Here is a 16889-nt window from a genome sequence, read left to right on the forward strand (position 1 = left end):
GATATCACCGGGGCACAAATCCATACACTGGGCCTCTAGTATATAGGTAAACTAACTTAATTAGACCTGCTTTCTGATTTAGCTAAACTTTTTCCAGTCCAGTGAAGCACCCAAACTTCTCTTTTAGTTAATTGTTAGCAACACAGCAATACATATCAACACAAAATATTATAGATTACTATTTTAGATCACGCAGGGAGAACAAAGGATAAAATCTTTACCTATAGCAGTGTTTGACTATATATTGCACAGTGAGAAAAACCTGAAATCATTTTCTTTTTTCTTTTTTTTTTAAAATATATTTTTATTGATTTTTTACAGAGAGGAAGGGAAAGAGATAGAGAGCTAGAAACGTTGATGAGAGAGAAACACCAACCAGCTGCCTCTTGCACACCCCCCACCGGGGATGTGCCGGCAACCAACGCACATGCCCCTGACCGGGATCGAACCTGGGACCTTTCAGTCCGCAGACCAACGCTCTACCGCTGAGCCAAACCGGTTTCGGCCTGAAGTCATTTTCAAATTCCACCATTTCTTACTTTTATTCAGTTGGGTTAAGTTTCTAAACTTTCCAAATCTCCATTGTCTTGCTAATGAAAAGAAAATAGGATTCTACTGAGTCTCCTATCTACCTATTCCAGAAGAATTTCTGTGAGGATCAAATGAGATGGGGCACGGGAAAATGCTTCACAAATATTTGGTTGAACTGTGAAATGTTTGCACCTGACTATAAAGAAAGTTGGGATCCTGGGCTGAAGAAACTCCAAGGAAGCTAGGTGCTAGAGAGAGGAAGCCGGGTGTTGCTATGTGACGTCATTACGCGGCGCCCACGGCCATCATTTCGGGCTGGCCTGGCTGTGGGCTGCATTTTGTGCCATGGGATCTTGGCAGTGCTGTCTGCGATTTGGTGGGGTGTCGCTCCTGAGTGGTGACGGGGCCTGTGTCCCACTCTGGGGAAGCCGAGTGTTGGTTTGTTTGTGCCAGGCCTGTGATGCCATTTATTTTTAAACTAGAGGTCCAATGCACAAATTCGTGCACGGGCGGTGACCCTCAGTGTAGCATGCACCCTCTACAATATGGGACCCCTTGAGGATTGTCCAATTGCCCGTTAAGGCCCGATCTCAGCCGTATATAGGCAATGCTGAGTAAGTGAGGAATGAATGCATTTGGTGGGTTGTGTAAATTTACAGAGTTCATGTGTTAGGATAAGCAGTTATCATCCTCTTGGATCTATTGTTTCCCCATGATTTCATTCTATTGTATGTCCTGGCTTTTTCTCTCATTGATTGGCAGCAGCTCTGCAATATCAGAGTTTATAAGTAAATTGCAAAACTTAAATTAGATTTCTGCAGACATTGTTAGGAGTATAATCTAGTGTGTATTTTTCATTTCTTTCTTCCATTAGCTGGCATATTCTGGGGTGTGGTTTTTTTTTTTTTAACACCAACTAATTTTCCAGCACCACATGGGTGTCCAATACTTCAATTCTGATACTACCTACCTGGAGTTAATGTCAAATCCTGCAAGTTAAAGGGCTCAGATTGCTCCTACTTCAGATAATAGTCCAAGTTCCAGACCACATCTCCTTCTGACTAACAAGCTAGGTTGAAGATTCCCACAACCCATCCTCAGGTTTGATAATTTGCTAGAACAGCTCACAGAACTCTGGAAGACACTTTACTTATATATACCAGTTTATTATAAAGGGTACAACTGAGAATTAGACAAATGGAAAAGAAGCATTGGGCAAGATATGGGGATTCGGGGACAATGCTGAGCTTCCATGTCACCCTAATAGCATGTAGATGTCTTCACCCACTTGGAGCCTCTCTAAACCTTATTACTCAAGTGTTTTTATAGAGCTTAAACTCTAGCAACGTCTCCTCTGGAGGTTGGTGGCAATAGGAATTTTTCACCTTATTATAATCTTAAGGAACCAGTGTTGTGTGTGTATATGGTCTGTTGTTGACCAAAATGGCAGTTCTGTGACATGTGACTGTATAGTTTTATATTTGGAATATATATTTGATAGCTTTATTACTTAAACCTAAATATGAGAGTGAATACATTTTTGGCTAATTTCGGTTATAGAAATTAAACTTGTATATATGAAATTAATAGGAATTATATTTTTGCTTCTAAATGGTTTTCTGGATTGGACTGTTGATTCAGTTAATATTTTTGCATCCTCATTTTGTTAATGTAACACAGTCATGTTAATGGTAAAATTTCTGACTTTCATTTATGTGTTTTTTTCCCCTTTATCCTCTTAGGTAGCCTTGGAGGACTTGCTGGTCTAAGTAGTTTGGGTTTGAATTCTACCAACTTCTCTGAACTACAAAGCCAGATGCAGCGGCAACTAATGTCCAATCCTGAAATGATGGTCCAGATCATGGAGAATCCCTTTGTCCAGAGCATGCTTTCAAATCCTGACCTGATGAGGCAGTTAATTATGGCCAATCCACAAATGCAGCAGTTGATACAGAGAAATCCAGAAATTAGTCATATGCTGAATAACCCAGATATTATGAGACAAGTATGTGGAATGCTCTTTCCGTCAGTCCATTTAGCTAGGATCTATTTATTATTCAACTAGAGGCCAGGTGCACGAAAATCATGCACCTGGGGGGTGGGAGGAGGTCCCCTCAGCCCAGCCTGCGCCTCTCCAATCCGGGACCCCTTGAGGGATTGGGCCTAAACTGGCAGTCGGACATCCCTCACAATCCTGGACTGCTGGCTCCTAATAGCTCACCTGCCTGGTCGCCCCCAACTGCCCCCCCCCCCCCCCCCCCCCGCCTGGTTGCCCTTCACTAACCCCCCTGTCAGCCTGGTTGCAGGCAGCCATATTATGAGGGTGTGATGGTCAATTTGCATATCACCTCTATTACATATGATTATGCCTAAAAGAGCTTATCCTATATGTACGGCTAAGCTAAAGGAAATCCTAATCTTCAGTAAAATTCAACAAAGCACTAATTTGGACTATTTGAACTTTGAATATTTTGCTATATTTTAAAGGTCTTTATAAATAATTACCCTGCAGATTTAAGAAACAAGAATTCAGTTCAGGAGATGGGCATTCACTTATAACAAAGTGCTTCTTTAATTATTTGAATATTAGCTTGCTTTTTGAGGTGAAATCCAATAGGAATTATTTAAAATAAGTTTCCGATTTATATATTGAATGATAATTCATAGGATTAGAAAACTTGAAAAAATTAGCTGTGGCAATTAACAGTTAAAGTAATTCATGTATGTTTTAGTGCCTTTTTTTGTTTAATGGAAATCTTCTCTGTAGACATTGGAACTTGCCAGGAATCCAGCAATGATGCAGGAAATGATGAGAAACCAGGACCGAGCCTTGAGTAATCTGGAAAGCATTCCAGGGGGATACAATGCTTTACGGCGCATGTACACAGATATTCAGGAACCAATGCTGAGTGCTGCACAAGAACAGGTGATAACGCTGGCTCTGAGGCTCAGGCTAAGTGATAGCTCCTATTTTAACACAAATATGTTTGTTATTGAGAGCTACCTTTACATGGGTAATGTGATTTTCATTAAAAAGTTTTGTATCTGGCCCTAGTTAAAACATTTGGTTAGAACATTTTTCTAATATGCCAAGGTTGTGGGTTTAATCCCTGATTAGGGCACATATAAGAATCAACCAATGAATACACAAATAAGTGAAACATATTGGTATTTCTTTCTCTTCTCTGTCTCTTGAAGTTAAAAAATGTGTGTTATTTAAAACAAAAGCTCTTTTAAAACCCGTTTTGTGTGTGTGTTTTTTTTAATTACAGTTTGGTGGTAATCCATTTGCTTCCTTAGTGAGCAATCCATCCTCAGGTGAAGGTAGTCAACCTTCCCGTACAGAAAATAGAGATCCATTACCCAATCCATGGGCTCCACAGGCTTCTCAGAGTTCAACAGCTACCAGTGGCACCACCAACACTGTCGGGGGCACTGGTGGTAGTACTGCAAGCAGCACCGCTGGGCAGACTTCTGCACCAAGTTTGGGGCCTGGAGTAGGAGGTATGTTGACACTTTTTTTTTGTCCTTCCTTATTTGAATAAAAAAAACTTTTCTTATTGCTGTTGTTATTTGTGCTTTTGTGTGTGTATGACAAGTAGCTTTTCATGTTGTAAGGTTTTTTGGGGGGGCAGTTTAAGAAAGTTTTAAATATATAATGATTAGTTGTGTGCAGTATAGTAGTGAGAATTATTGAGGATTTCCAGAGGCAGTTTTATGTTAGCATTCTCAGATTTGGTTTGGAGAAGTAGATGGTCAGTTGTCTCATTTCATTAGTACGAAAACTGAAGTGCCTAGGGGATATAGTTACTTATGTATTCATTACTAGAGCACATGTTTCCTGGCTTTAGTCTGATTTTACATTCTAGATCAGTAGATTGTCAAAATCTAGTCCCGAGACCAGAGCACCTTGCCAAGTTTGTTAAAAATGAGTTTCCCAGATTTTTTTTTAAAAAAATATATTTTATTGACTTTTTACAGAGAGGAAGAGAAAGGGATAGAGAGTTAGAAACATCGATCAGCTGCCTCTTGCACACCCCCTACTGGAGATGTGCCCGCAACCAAGGTACATGCCCTTGACCAGAATCGAACCTGGGACCTCTCAGTCCACAGGCCGATGCTCTATCCACTGAGCCAAACCGGTTTCAGCGAATTTCCCAGATCTTAATCTCAGACCTTCCACAGTGGGGCTAAGATTAATGTATAATATAAAGCTGCTGGAGAATCTAGTGTGTGAAAAGGTTAGGAATTTACTTTTGATTATTTTTTCTGTAGACTAAATAAATGGATGTCCTTTTCTCAACTATTCAGATATTTACATGGTAAGATTAGGTCTACTAACATCAGTAGCCAGAATGATGTTTTTAGTCCTAATACTTGGCATATAAATGAGAAGAAATGAAAGCACGGGGCCACTTCCCTAAGATGAGAGGGACTGGATATAATTTAAAACAGCGGTCGGTAACCCGTGGTCCGAGACACTGGTGATCCATGAGGTCCAAAAGGTTGGCGACCCTTTATTTAAAAGATCCCTGTGTCTTAGCAGAGGAAATGCACAGGTGAGATGCTGGGTGAAGAATTTTAAAAATTCATTAATGAGGGATGAAGTCAGAATAGGGAAAGTAATTGGTGGTCACAGTGGTAAAATACAGTGGCTAACATTTCTGGATGTAATCCGGGTTTTATAAAAATTGAAGTAATAACCATTTTTAAAAATTGAGGTATAATTGACGTAACAAGTTTCAGATGTACAATGTAATGATTCAATATCTGTATATTACAAAATGATTGTTGAATAAATCTAGTTAATAGCTGAAGTAATAACCATTTTACATTTTAAAAAAGTAATAATATGAACAATAAAGATTGATTTAAAAAATAATAAAAAATAATAAAAATAAAAAAGTCATCAGTTCTGTATTTTATTGTACTTACTGCCTATTTGATTTTTATTAACAGTGTTTTGACAGGGTTACTTTATTCACATTTTAATGGTTTTAGAGCCGACAACAACAATTTAATCAGATTTCTACTATAGCATGGTTTTATACAGAAATACCTTTTGTCTAACAAAAACATCAGTTTAGCAACTTTTTACTCTTTTTTTTTTTTTTTTTAAATGTAATGGCTTGATACTCTATTTAAAAGCAGGGGTACAAATTTTTTTTGTAAAGGACCTTTTTCCAGGTCAAAAGGCAAAATGGAGAATACTACAGTATGAGAGAAAACAAATTTTTGGAATATTTTTTAAATGATGGAGTTAAAAATACAATAATTGGGTATACTATTTTTTCATATATATTTACAAGTGATAGGAATAGAATTCCTTTTTAGGGATGACATTTACTTCTCTGTCATTCACACAATTTCCTTTTGGCAGAATCAACTACAAATGTTCATCTGTTAATACTGGTATATAATGAGGCTTTACTTATTTCACTCAAATATAGTCCTTTGGCATCACAGAGGATTGGTTTTAGGACCCTCTGTGGATACCAAAATTCATAAATGCTCAAGTCACTTATATAATGTGGCATACTATTTGCAAATAACCTATATTTACATATAGGGTATGCCTGAACATCACCTCATTCACATTGATTGATCATAGTTCTTGGTGCATGATAAATTTAAGTTTTGCTTTGAGGAAATTTTTGGGAAACTCCCCCTCCCCCCCGAATATTTTCGATTTGTGATTGGTTGAATCTGCAGATTCAAAACCCTCAAATACAGAAGCCTAACTACATTCCAGAAGCATATTATTTGAACAGCATATTCATCAGTTAGAAGTCATTTATAGGATTTTTTCTTTGCTTTTAGCATGTCATGAAGATTACTCACTTCTAATCAAAGGTTAGGTGTGGTAGTCCTCAATTACAGGTAAATGAATTTTGAAATGGTGGAAGTATTCTTTGCACTTATTCTGAGGTCTCCAAAAAATGCTGCTGGAGCACATTAACAAATTTAATTGTCACTGCCACCCTATGAAGTAGATAGTATTTACCTCATTTTTACAGGTGGGGAAACTAAAATATGAAGAAGCCAAATAATTTGGCCAGGATTACATAATTAGCTTAGACTTGAATATAGGTAATCTTACTCTAGACATTACCCCTAGTCACTGTGTTCTCTGATCTCTGAAATGTTAAATGTATCTGCCATTTTGATCAGTGAGTGCCAGTACTCAGTGAAAATGGAATGGAGTCCCATCTATCATTTTGTTGGTGGGAAAGCTTCCTTCTTACTAATTGTGAGCATATTGAGTGCTCAATATGATTCTAGTTAAGTGATCCTGGTGGAACCGAACAGTTGGCTCAGACTTCTTCACTTTATGGGATTTTTCAATAGTAATTTTGACCATAACTAACTTTTACTTAGATGAACTATGGAACTTAACCTTTCCATTAGATGTGATTCTACAGTGAATGCAACCAAAATGTTTAAAATCCATAACTCATCCTTTATTGGTATATATTTAGCATGTAGTATTGGAGATCTTAGTTTTAAAATTCTTTATTCAATTGTTAAGTAATATGTCTTCTCAACAGTAATTGCTAAAATGCACAGTGTATATGATATTGTTTTAAAAATTTTACTTTTGTCTACATATCTTTTCCTTGATACAATGTGATCTGTTTTATTAAACTTTTAGCTAGTATGTTCAACACACCAGGAATGCAGAGCTTGATGCAGCAAATAACTGAAAACCCACAGCTTATGCAAAACATGTTGTCTGCCCCTTACATGAGAAGCATGATGCAGTCACTAAGCCAGAATCCTGACCTTGCTGCACAGGTGAGTTTATAATTGTATTGAAAAGGACTGTGCAGTGTGAATTGAAATAGCCTGGTCAAATAATTGTGATTTTTTTGTGTGTGTTGTGTGCTACCTTAACACACTAGAAAAGTAGGTAAAGTGCATCTACTTTTTTGGATAGTCTTTTGCAGTTTCACCTTGGCGACTCACTGACTAGAAGTGCAAGTTTACTATCTATCTATCTATCTATCTATCTATCTATATGTTGATTTAGGAAAAGAATACAAAAGTTTTGGATTACTTCCTTTTGTGAAATGTTAAGTCTTGAAAGTAATTAAGAACAGTATTAATGCACTTGAAATACTTTTATCTATTAGATCACATACAATAGATTATGAGTAATAGTTATTTTCAGTGGCTGTTATAAAATAGCTTTAAACTGTTTATTAAAGGCAGAGAGATTTGTGGGAATGGTGTTGTCATTCTTTCCATTATGAATCTCTTCCTTTCCCCTCCACTCCCCCAACAACACCAAGTTTGTATACTTGGTCCTTTATTCATTTTTTAACTTGTTACTAAAGAGGCCATAATGAAAAACGTTAGTGGATCTCCACCCTAGTTGAATATTTAGGATCACCTTGGGAACATCCCATCCTGAGAAATTTTGGTATAACCTGCATTGGATCTTTTTGTTTAACCATTATATTCCCTAGATGATTCTGATGTACCCCTAGATTAAGAACTTGGAAAATTTTGAGACTATTAAGACTTGATCACCTGTAGATTATATTTCCTATTTTTTAAAAACAGCCTTATAGAATAGTGGAAATTTGAAATAGTTTCCTTTATAGTTAATTTCCATTTCTAAAAATGGAAGCTTTAAAGATAATTACTTTCATCATCATGTCAAATGAAGCGGTTTTTATTTCCTAAAGTCTGCAATCTTAATTGATTCAAGTATATAGCAGATATCTTTGAGCTATAATCTTTAGCAATAACTTCTGCCCTCTTAAAATTTGTGGAATTAGAAATAGAGAACATGGGATGAATTTTTATATACTCTTAATTTTGTATAATGTAGATATATTTTATAAAGTATTGTTTTATTCATATGCAAATTGCCAAACTGAATATATAAGTATTAAATGCCACACGTTACTGTAATTTTGAACTTAAAAAAAGTGGAATTATGTATGTAAAATGATACTGTTTGTGTTTTTAAATGTATATTTGATTAATAATTAACATTAAATATACATTTTGCTTTAAAATTTTGACTTTAACAGGCACATTCCCAGCTATTTGTACTAATAATTCTACATTTATAAAATGACGTGAGCACTTTCCTCTACTATATTTTTACTTAAAAGCAAAATGTTGACAAAGACAAAAGATATGGATGTCTTTTATAATAAATAATTTAGGAACATTTATCATATACTCTGGTTATTAGATTAAAGTTTGTACTTCCCTATTCTGATTTTGATTTTTAGATATTTTTTAAAAGTCAGAGTATAAAAAATATTATATAAACATGTAAGTTAGGAGAAAATATCCTAATCAAATGAGATATGATTTTCTGAGAAAGAATAAGTTTAAGGTGATATGCTTTTTCAAATAACATGAAATTCTGGAAGATAAATATGATAACTTCATTAATCCTCCTATCTAATAAAAGAGAAACATGCAAATTGACCTTACCTCTGCTGGGCCCACAAGCCAATCAGGAGCAAGTATGCAAATTAACTCAACAAATATGGCAGTGCCATGGAGCTGGAGCAAGTGGGTGGCTTGGGTTGCCCTCAACGATGGAAGAAATCAAGCTTCCCACTGGCCCTGGCCAGCCCTGGCCTCTGCTAAAGTCTACAAAGTTTCAATTATAGAAGATATATAAATCCCAAATACCATGTCTTCCACTTGGATTGCTATGGGGCATGGCTGGCCTGCAAACCACCACAAGCCCCTTGCCCAGGCCACCCCACACCCAAGATAACCCCCACCCTAATCCGGGACACCCTTAAGGGCAAACCAGCCAGCCTCCACATGTGCACCAGGTCTCTGTCCCAATAAAAGAGTAATATGCAAATTGATCATCACTCCAACACACAAGATGGCTGCCCCCTTGTGGTCAAAGATGGCTGCCACCATGTGGACATAAAATGGCTGCCATAAGATGGCCAGCAGTGGAGGGCAGTTGGGGGTGGCCAGGCCTGCAGGGGAGGGCAGTTAGGGAGATCAGGCCTGCAGGGGAGGGCAATTAGGGAAAATCAGGCTGGCAGGGGAGCAGTTGGGCATTAATCAAGCTGGCAGGGGAGTGCTTAGGGGGTGATCAGGCTGGCAGGCAGAGGCGGTTATTGGCAATCAGGAAGGCAGGCAGGCTAGCAGTTGGGAGCCAGCAGTTCTGGATTGTTAGAGGGACATCCAATTGCCCCGTTAGGCCTGATCCCATTGGTATCTGGCCTAAACAGGCAGTCGGACATCCCTTGAGGGGCCCCAGATTGGAGAGAGGTGCCAGCTGGGCTGAGGGATACCTTCCCACCCCTGTGCACTAATTTCATGCACTGGGTCTCTAGTATGTTTATAATTAAGTATTTGACTGGAGCCAATAAAGAAACAGGTTTGTTGATTTTTAATAAGAATTACTTTATTTACTATGAACTTATTGGTCACTTTGAAATAAATTTTACTTATCAGTAAAACATCAACTTCTTCCTGTTTTTTATATTATATATATATTTTAGAGAGTTTTAAAAATATTTATTTTTATTAATTTTAGAGCAGAAAAGAGGGAGAGAGGGAAGGAGGGAGAAGAAAGAGAAAGAGATAGAGAAACATCAATGATGAGAGACATTCATTGATTGGCTGCATCTTGCACACCCCCTACTGGGGATCGAGCCCACAACCTGGGCATGTGCCCTTGACCAGAATCGAACCCAGGACCCTTCAGTTTGCAGGTCGATGATATATCTACTCAGCCATACCTGCTAGGGCATGTTTTATATACTTTTTTAAAAAATTACCTAATCCACTTTGCAACAATAGGTTAGCTAAAGGAGGAAGAGAGGAATTCTCTCTACTTCCAACATTTACATACCGTATAATTATTTCAAATGTGAGTGAGTAGTTGAGGGCAAGGATCATTTCCCTCCAACTTTAGGCCAGTAACTAGACTAACTAAATGTATATTTACATATTTAAATTACAGTAAGTTAATTTTAGTTGATTCTTCACTCTGAAGGAAAACTGATACAAAAGTTGTCTTTTTAAAATTATGAGAGTTTATTTGTTTCTGGTTATGCTGATTATGTATTACAATTTTCATTTATGTAGCATCATGTTAATATTGACCCTGGCTTTATAATTTTAATACCTATTTGAAGGTTAGGCAACATGATACTTTTCTCTGATAATGGTGAGGTAAAATCCAGAGGCTAATCTTGGTGTTCTCAAATGGATTTACATCTTTCAGGTCTTAAAGTATTTTAATACTTTCCTCACAGATCTGTTGATGCTAGTCCTGGGCTGACCTAACAGCCCCATTTCTCTGGCAAGGTGGTTGCTGTTCTGTGCTGTTATTTTTCTGGATCTGATATCAGCTGTTTTATAGTAGGCAAGTGGATATAGTGGTTCCAGATCTGGATTTTTCTCTGTGCTTGCCACTTGTGTGTCGAGGTGTCTAAGCAAGCCAAGTATAGTTTCCTTTATTGTTTATTCTGTCAGTGTAGCAGAAAATATATCCTTATGAATGCCAGATACTCCCATTTTTCTTTCAAGAGCAGATATTCATCTTTGCTCAAAGAACAGCTTACGAATGATTGCTTTTAATTTTTAGGATATTGCATGTCATTATCATAATCATCAATCTCATTGAGAGAGAAGATGCCTTTTGTTTTTTCCTGAAGATCATTCTTGTGGACAGTATCTTCCCTTCCTTTTTTATTCATGTTCTACCTTCCCCTTTTTAAGTGCCAAGTTAGGCACTTGGGGGAAGACAGACTATTAAACAAGGTACATTACTTGTTTCAATTATTTCCAGTTAAAATTGTTTGAACACTTGCCCCATAGATGATGCTGAATAATCCCCTATTTGCTGGAAATCCTCAGCTTCAAGAACAAATGAGACAACAGATCCCAACTTTCCTCCAACAAGTGAGTAAGAAAAGATGCTAGCTATCTTCAGTAATGGTTTGCTTGAAAAAGTTTGTCGATAAACATTTTTTTTGCTCTTTGGTTGATAGCAAAACATAGAATAAAGTCTGATAATGCTATCATTTCAAAGAGAATTCAGCTTGATCTTACCCAAGCCCCATTTCATTGCTGATACTTTGTTTTTTGCTTATATTTGTTTTTAAAAATATATATATTTTTAAAATTTATTTCAGAGAGGAAGGGAGAGGGAGAGATAGAAATATTAATGATGAGAGAGAATCATTGATCGGCTGCCTTCTGCATGTCCCCTACTGGGGATCCAGCCCGCAACCCCGGCATGTGCCCTTGACCGGAATCGAACTCAGAACCCTTCAGTCTGCAGGCCAACTGTGCCAAACCAGCTAGGTCTGCTTGATTTCTTAAACAAATTCTGAGGAAAGGACCATTTTGTTTTTGCTTTTGAGAATTTAGGATTTTGAATGCTTTGTTTATGCATTAACCATTTTCTTTCACTATACTAACTTTGAAGTGCTTCATTATGTCATGTTATACATTAACTATTCTCTAGTAATTGGAAAGAGCTACCGTATCCTATTTTGCAGGTTTGTTTTCTTTATAAAGTTTTAATTTCTCCAAATTAATAGAATGCCTGTTATTCAAGAGGTAAATCTCATTTCCCCAAACTCAGAATTAGCAGGATTAAAATTGTCATTGTTGTCATATAAGGAAGATTTTTATTATTGAAAAGTATTTGAGATTGCCGTGGTATTTTATTACTTACAAAGATAGAAAAGAAGTCAGTCTTGGTGTTATGAAGTTATTTAGTCTTTGCAGTTCTCTGTTTGTTAAATATTATGTAAATGATTCTCAGGGATGTAAAACCTTATCCAAGATTCGTTAATGCTCTTGATCTATTGTAATGGATGCAAGCCTATCTATATTGGTTAGTCAGGTGGTGTATATTTGGAAATAGTGAAGCTGAACTCAGGACTTATGTGTTAACTTCAAATTTGGAACTTGTTTTAGAGTGTAGTTTACTGGAAAATTGTTACATCAGCAACAGGTAACACTTGGTCTGGAGGAATATGTGGTTTTCACCATATTACCATGTTATGTTAACTGTGCCTTTTGGAGTTGTCGCTTAGAAATAAAATTTTCATCTGTTGTAGAAAGAGAACAGATGTGGCTTCCAGAGGAGCTACTAATTGTCTTTTATTATGGAAAAATTAGTTTTCATGATGGATTTGGGAAGAGATCTAGTAATAATGTGCACACAAGGTTTGCTATCAGAGAGGAAGGTGCTTGTATTTATTTTGGGAAAGTATGGATTACCAATGTCTTAACAATATGGTTTCTTTTCTCCAAAAACATAGCGAAGAAAACATTTAAATTTTACCTTCACTGATTGTAATCCCTCAATAACCACTGGTTTTCTTCATTTTTTAGATGCAGAATCCTGATACATTATCGGCAATGTCAAACCCTAGAGCAATGCAGGCTTTGTTGCAGATTCAGCAGGGTTTGCAGACATTAGCAACGGAAGCACCCGGCCTCATCCCAGGGTAGGCTTATTTGGGGAAGATTACAAAAGTGAATATTACTTTCTCTCTTGGAGAATATTAGGCTTAATATCATTTTGCCCTTTTTTTGTTGTTGACATAGTTTTTTATTTTTTTAATACGATTTGTAGTGATTTTTTTAGAGAAAAAAAATCAATGTGAGGGAGAAACAGTGATTGGCTGCCTCCTACTGGGGATCGAGCCCCAAATCCTGGCATACGCCCTGGCTGGGTGTCAAACTTCAGATCCTTTGGTGCATGGAACAATGCTCAGACAACTCAGCCATACAGGCCAGCACTGCTGAGATTATTTTCAAGACAGAGCTTTCAAAGTTAAAAAAAGCTCTTATTTAGAGAGTACAACTTTACTACTATTATGTTAAAATGTGACTGATTTATTACCAACTGCCCTGGTCTGGCCTCTTGTATGAAATAGACCAATATGTCCAGGAATATAGGTTTACTATCAATTTGTGCTTTCCCTAGCCTTACTCCTGGCCTGGGGACAGGAAGCACTGGAGGCTCTTCAGGAACCAATGGCTCTAGCTCTGCCCCTAGTGAAAACCCAAGACCCACGGAAGGAACCACGGAACCTGGACACCCGCAGTTTATCCAACAAATGCTGCAGGCTCTTGCTGCAGTAAATCCTCAGGTAGTGATTTTTTTTTTTTTTTGACACTTTACATTCCTTAATGTTAGAAATCCCCTTCCCCTCTCAAAAGAAAATGGAAGGAAAGAAAGTGGCAGTCTTTTAGGGTTCAGATTATAACCTGAAGTACAATCTTAAGAATATATATTCTAAAGCAGGCCTTTCAAAAATTGTTAACATTGATACTATATTAGACACTAAAAAAAACACATTTTAGTTGTAGAGAAGAAATATTAAAACTTTGTCTTATTTTTTAGAAGATGTCTTTAAAAATGCATTCTTTTTTTGTAATCCCTATTTGAAAATTATTTAAATATGTTAATTTTATAAAAGTTTGTCAGGGTGGAATAAGGAACATGGTTATCCCAAATAATTTCTTGAACAACTATATCTAGTTTTTGTATTTTGATTTAAAATAAATCCTCCTAGTCAAGATGGCAGCATAGGTGAACATGGTACTCACTACCTTCCACTATCACATCAAAATCACAGTTAAAATACAGAATAATCATCATACAGAACCACCTGAAATCTAGCTGAGAGAAGTACTACCACTATGGAATTAAAGAAGAAGCCCATGAAAACTGCTGGGAGAGGTGGCTACCTGGAACAGAATCACAGCACTGGCTGGTCCCATACCCACGTGTGGTTTAAAATCAGGAGGGATATCTTGGCACAGCTGCTCTTCCACTGTAGTAGCAGCTACAGCTCAGGTCCTCCCAAGTGATGGCCTGAGGCTCAACCCCTCCGAGTGACACCAACATAAATCAAGGCTCAACTACAATAGGACAGTGCACACCGCTCAGATGGGCACACCTGAAGTGCCTAGCTAAGAAGACTGCAGAGGCTGAGCCACTGTGCCTTACAGGGCACCACTACCCAAGGCAACTCTATCAAGTGTGGCAGACATAGCATATCTAATACGTAGAAACAAACACAGGGAAGCAACCAAAATGCAGAGACAAAGAACAGAAGAAATCTTCTGAAAAAGAACTAAATGATGGAAGCAAGAAAACTATTAGGTACAGAGTTCAAAACACTGGTTATAATGATGCTCAAGGAACTTTCTGAGAAATTTAAGGAACTTAGAACAACAATGTAAAAAAAGGATCAGTTAGGAATGAAGGATACGCTAAAATAAAAAATAATTTACAGAGGATCAACAGTAGAGTAAGCCTACTGAGAATCAAAATTAAGAATTTGGAACATAAGGAAACAACATTCAATCAGAACAGAAAAAAGAAAAAAGAAAGTGTAAGGAGCCCCTGGGGCAACTTCAAGCATATCAACATTTGTTTTGTGTGTGTTTTTTTTTAATATATTTTATTGATTTTGTACAGAGAGGAAGGAAGAGAGAGAGAGAGTTAGAAACATCGATGAGAGAGAGTCATCGATCAGCTGCCTCTTGCACACCCCCTACTGGGGATATGCCCGCAACCAAGGTACATGCCCTTGACCGGAATCGAACCCGGGACCCTTCAGTCCCCAAGCCAACGCTCTATCCATTTAGCCAAACCGGTTTCGGCCATATCAACATTTGTATCAAGGGATGCTGGAAGAAGAGCAGGATCAAGAAATTGAAAAACTACTTGAAAAAGTAATGACAGAAAACTTCCCTTACCTGGTGAAAGAAATAGACATACAAGTTCCAGGAAGCATAGAGTTCTAAACAAGATGAACCCAAAGAGGTTCACCCTAAGACACATCATAATTAAAATGCCAAAGGTTAAAGACAAAGAGAAAATATTAAAAGCAGCAATAGGAAAGGAATTAGTTACCTACAAGAGGGTGCCCATACGTCAGCAGATTTCTCAACAGAAACTTTGCAGGCCAGAAAGAAATGGCAAGATATATTCAAAGTGATGAAAAGCAAGGACCTACAACCAAGATTACCCAGCTAAGCTGTCATTTAGAATGGAAGGTCAGAGTTTCCCAGACAAGGATAAGCTAAAGGGGTTCAAACTAGTATTACATGAAATGTTAAAGGGTCTTCTTAAAGAAGAGATTAAAAAGTGTAAACAATAAAATGACAAATATCAACAGTTGAATCTAAAAAATAACATAAATGAACAAGCAAAACAAACATATATATATATAGAGAGAGAGAACATTTTGACAGATGGGAAGAGGGATGAGTGAAAAGGTGAAGGGATTGAGAATACGAACTAGTTATAGTGTAGTCATAGGGGTGTAAAGTACAGCATAGGGAATAACTATATATGGTGTCAGATGGGTGTGAGATTTTCCAGAATGATCATTTAAGTTTTATTATGTCTGATCACTGGAGTGTACACCTGAAACTAATATTGTATGTCCACTGCAATTGAAAAAATTAAAAAAAATTAAAAAGCATCCTACCTCACTACCGTGTTTCCCCAAAAATAAGACCTAGCGCATAGAAAGATGACATCCCCTGAAAATAAGACCTAGCGCAACTTTGGGAAAAAAATTAATATAAGACACTGTCTTATTTTCGGGGAAACAGGGTACTACCTCCTCTAGTAAGTTGGTGTTACATGAATATACCTCACAAATATGGCTAAAAAATTTGGGCTTGTAATAATGTTCTTGTATCTGGAAGTATTTATTGGCTTAACAAAGATGATTATAGTTCAAATCTGGCATGGTAGGTTGCCTCCAAACTTCTGCCTGGCAAAAATATAGCATGCTTTCTGATTTTCAAGTTTTATTAAATACAATAAACTTGGCAGGATTTTATCTAACACAAGTATTTGTATCCTCAGTATCTTGCATAGCTCTGGCTCAGTAAAAATTCATGAACTTAATAAGAAAAAAAGGTTTTAGCTGTTGGAGAGAGTTATTATATAAGTTGAATAATCTATAGGCTTCCCCATTATCAGGTTGGCCAGGGTTGATTAATCATTTATGTATTTTTGTCTTAACCTCATTTCTGAAGAAAGATATGACACAGCTGAATTGTCAGAAATATAATCTATGGGCCTGAAACTGGAACTCTTTTTCTGAAGACTTTGGCTAGTACAGAAATAAGCTCATTAGGATTTCAGAATTTTATATAGAAAGACATGGCTTTTATAATTACCCAGTTGGCCGAAGCCGGTTTGGCTCAGTGGTAGAGCTTTGGTCTGCGGACTGAAGGGTCCCAGGTTCGATTCCGGTCAAGAGCATGTACATCTCCGGTAGGGGTTGTGCAAGAGGCAGCTGGGCGATGTTTCTCTCTCATCGACGTTTCTAGCTCTCTATCTCTCTCCCTTTCTCTCTGTTAAA

The 16889-nt window shown here is 37.2% G+C and overlaps 1 protein-coding gene across 5 annotated transcripts in view; it reads left to right on the plus strand.

Moving 5' to 3' along the window:
• UBQLN1 (ubiquilin 1) overlaps positions 1 to 16889 on the plus strand; it is a 74576-nt gene that overhangs the window by 20432 nt on the left and 37255 nt on the right. For 2 of the 5 annotated variants that reach the window (XM_084899388.1, XM_084899389.1), the window contains exons 4-10: positions 2274 to 2536; positions 3299 to 3457; positions 3804 to 4035; positions 7184 to 7326; positions 11353 to 11436; positions 12883 to 12998; positions 13481 to 13646. In XM_084899388.1, coding sequence (XP_084755514.1) covers positions 2274 to 2536; positions 3299 to 3457; positions 3804 to 4035; positions 7184 to 7326; positions 11353 to 11436; positions 12883 to 12998; positions 13481 to 13646 — 1163 coding nt within the window. Of the gene's footprint in view, positions 1 to 2273; positions 2537 to 3298; positions 3458 to 3803; positions 4036 to 7183; positions 7327 to 11352; positions 11437 to 12882; positions 13027 to 13480; positions 13647 to 16889 lie in introns of all 5 variants that reach the window. The other 3 variants (XM_084899391.1, XM_084899390.1, XM_084899392.1) reach the window with 2 other exon arrangements.

Source organism: Pipistrellus hanaki (genome assembly GCF_964339955.1).
Source record: "Pipistrellus hanaki genome assembly, chromosome: 11".
Lineage (NCBI taxonomy): Eukaryota > Metazoa > Chordata > Mammalia > Chiroptera > Vespertilionidae > Pipistrellus > Pipistrellus hanaki.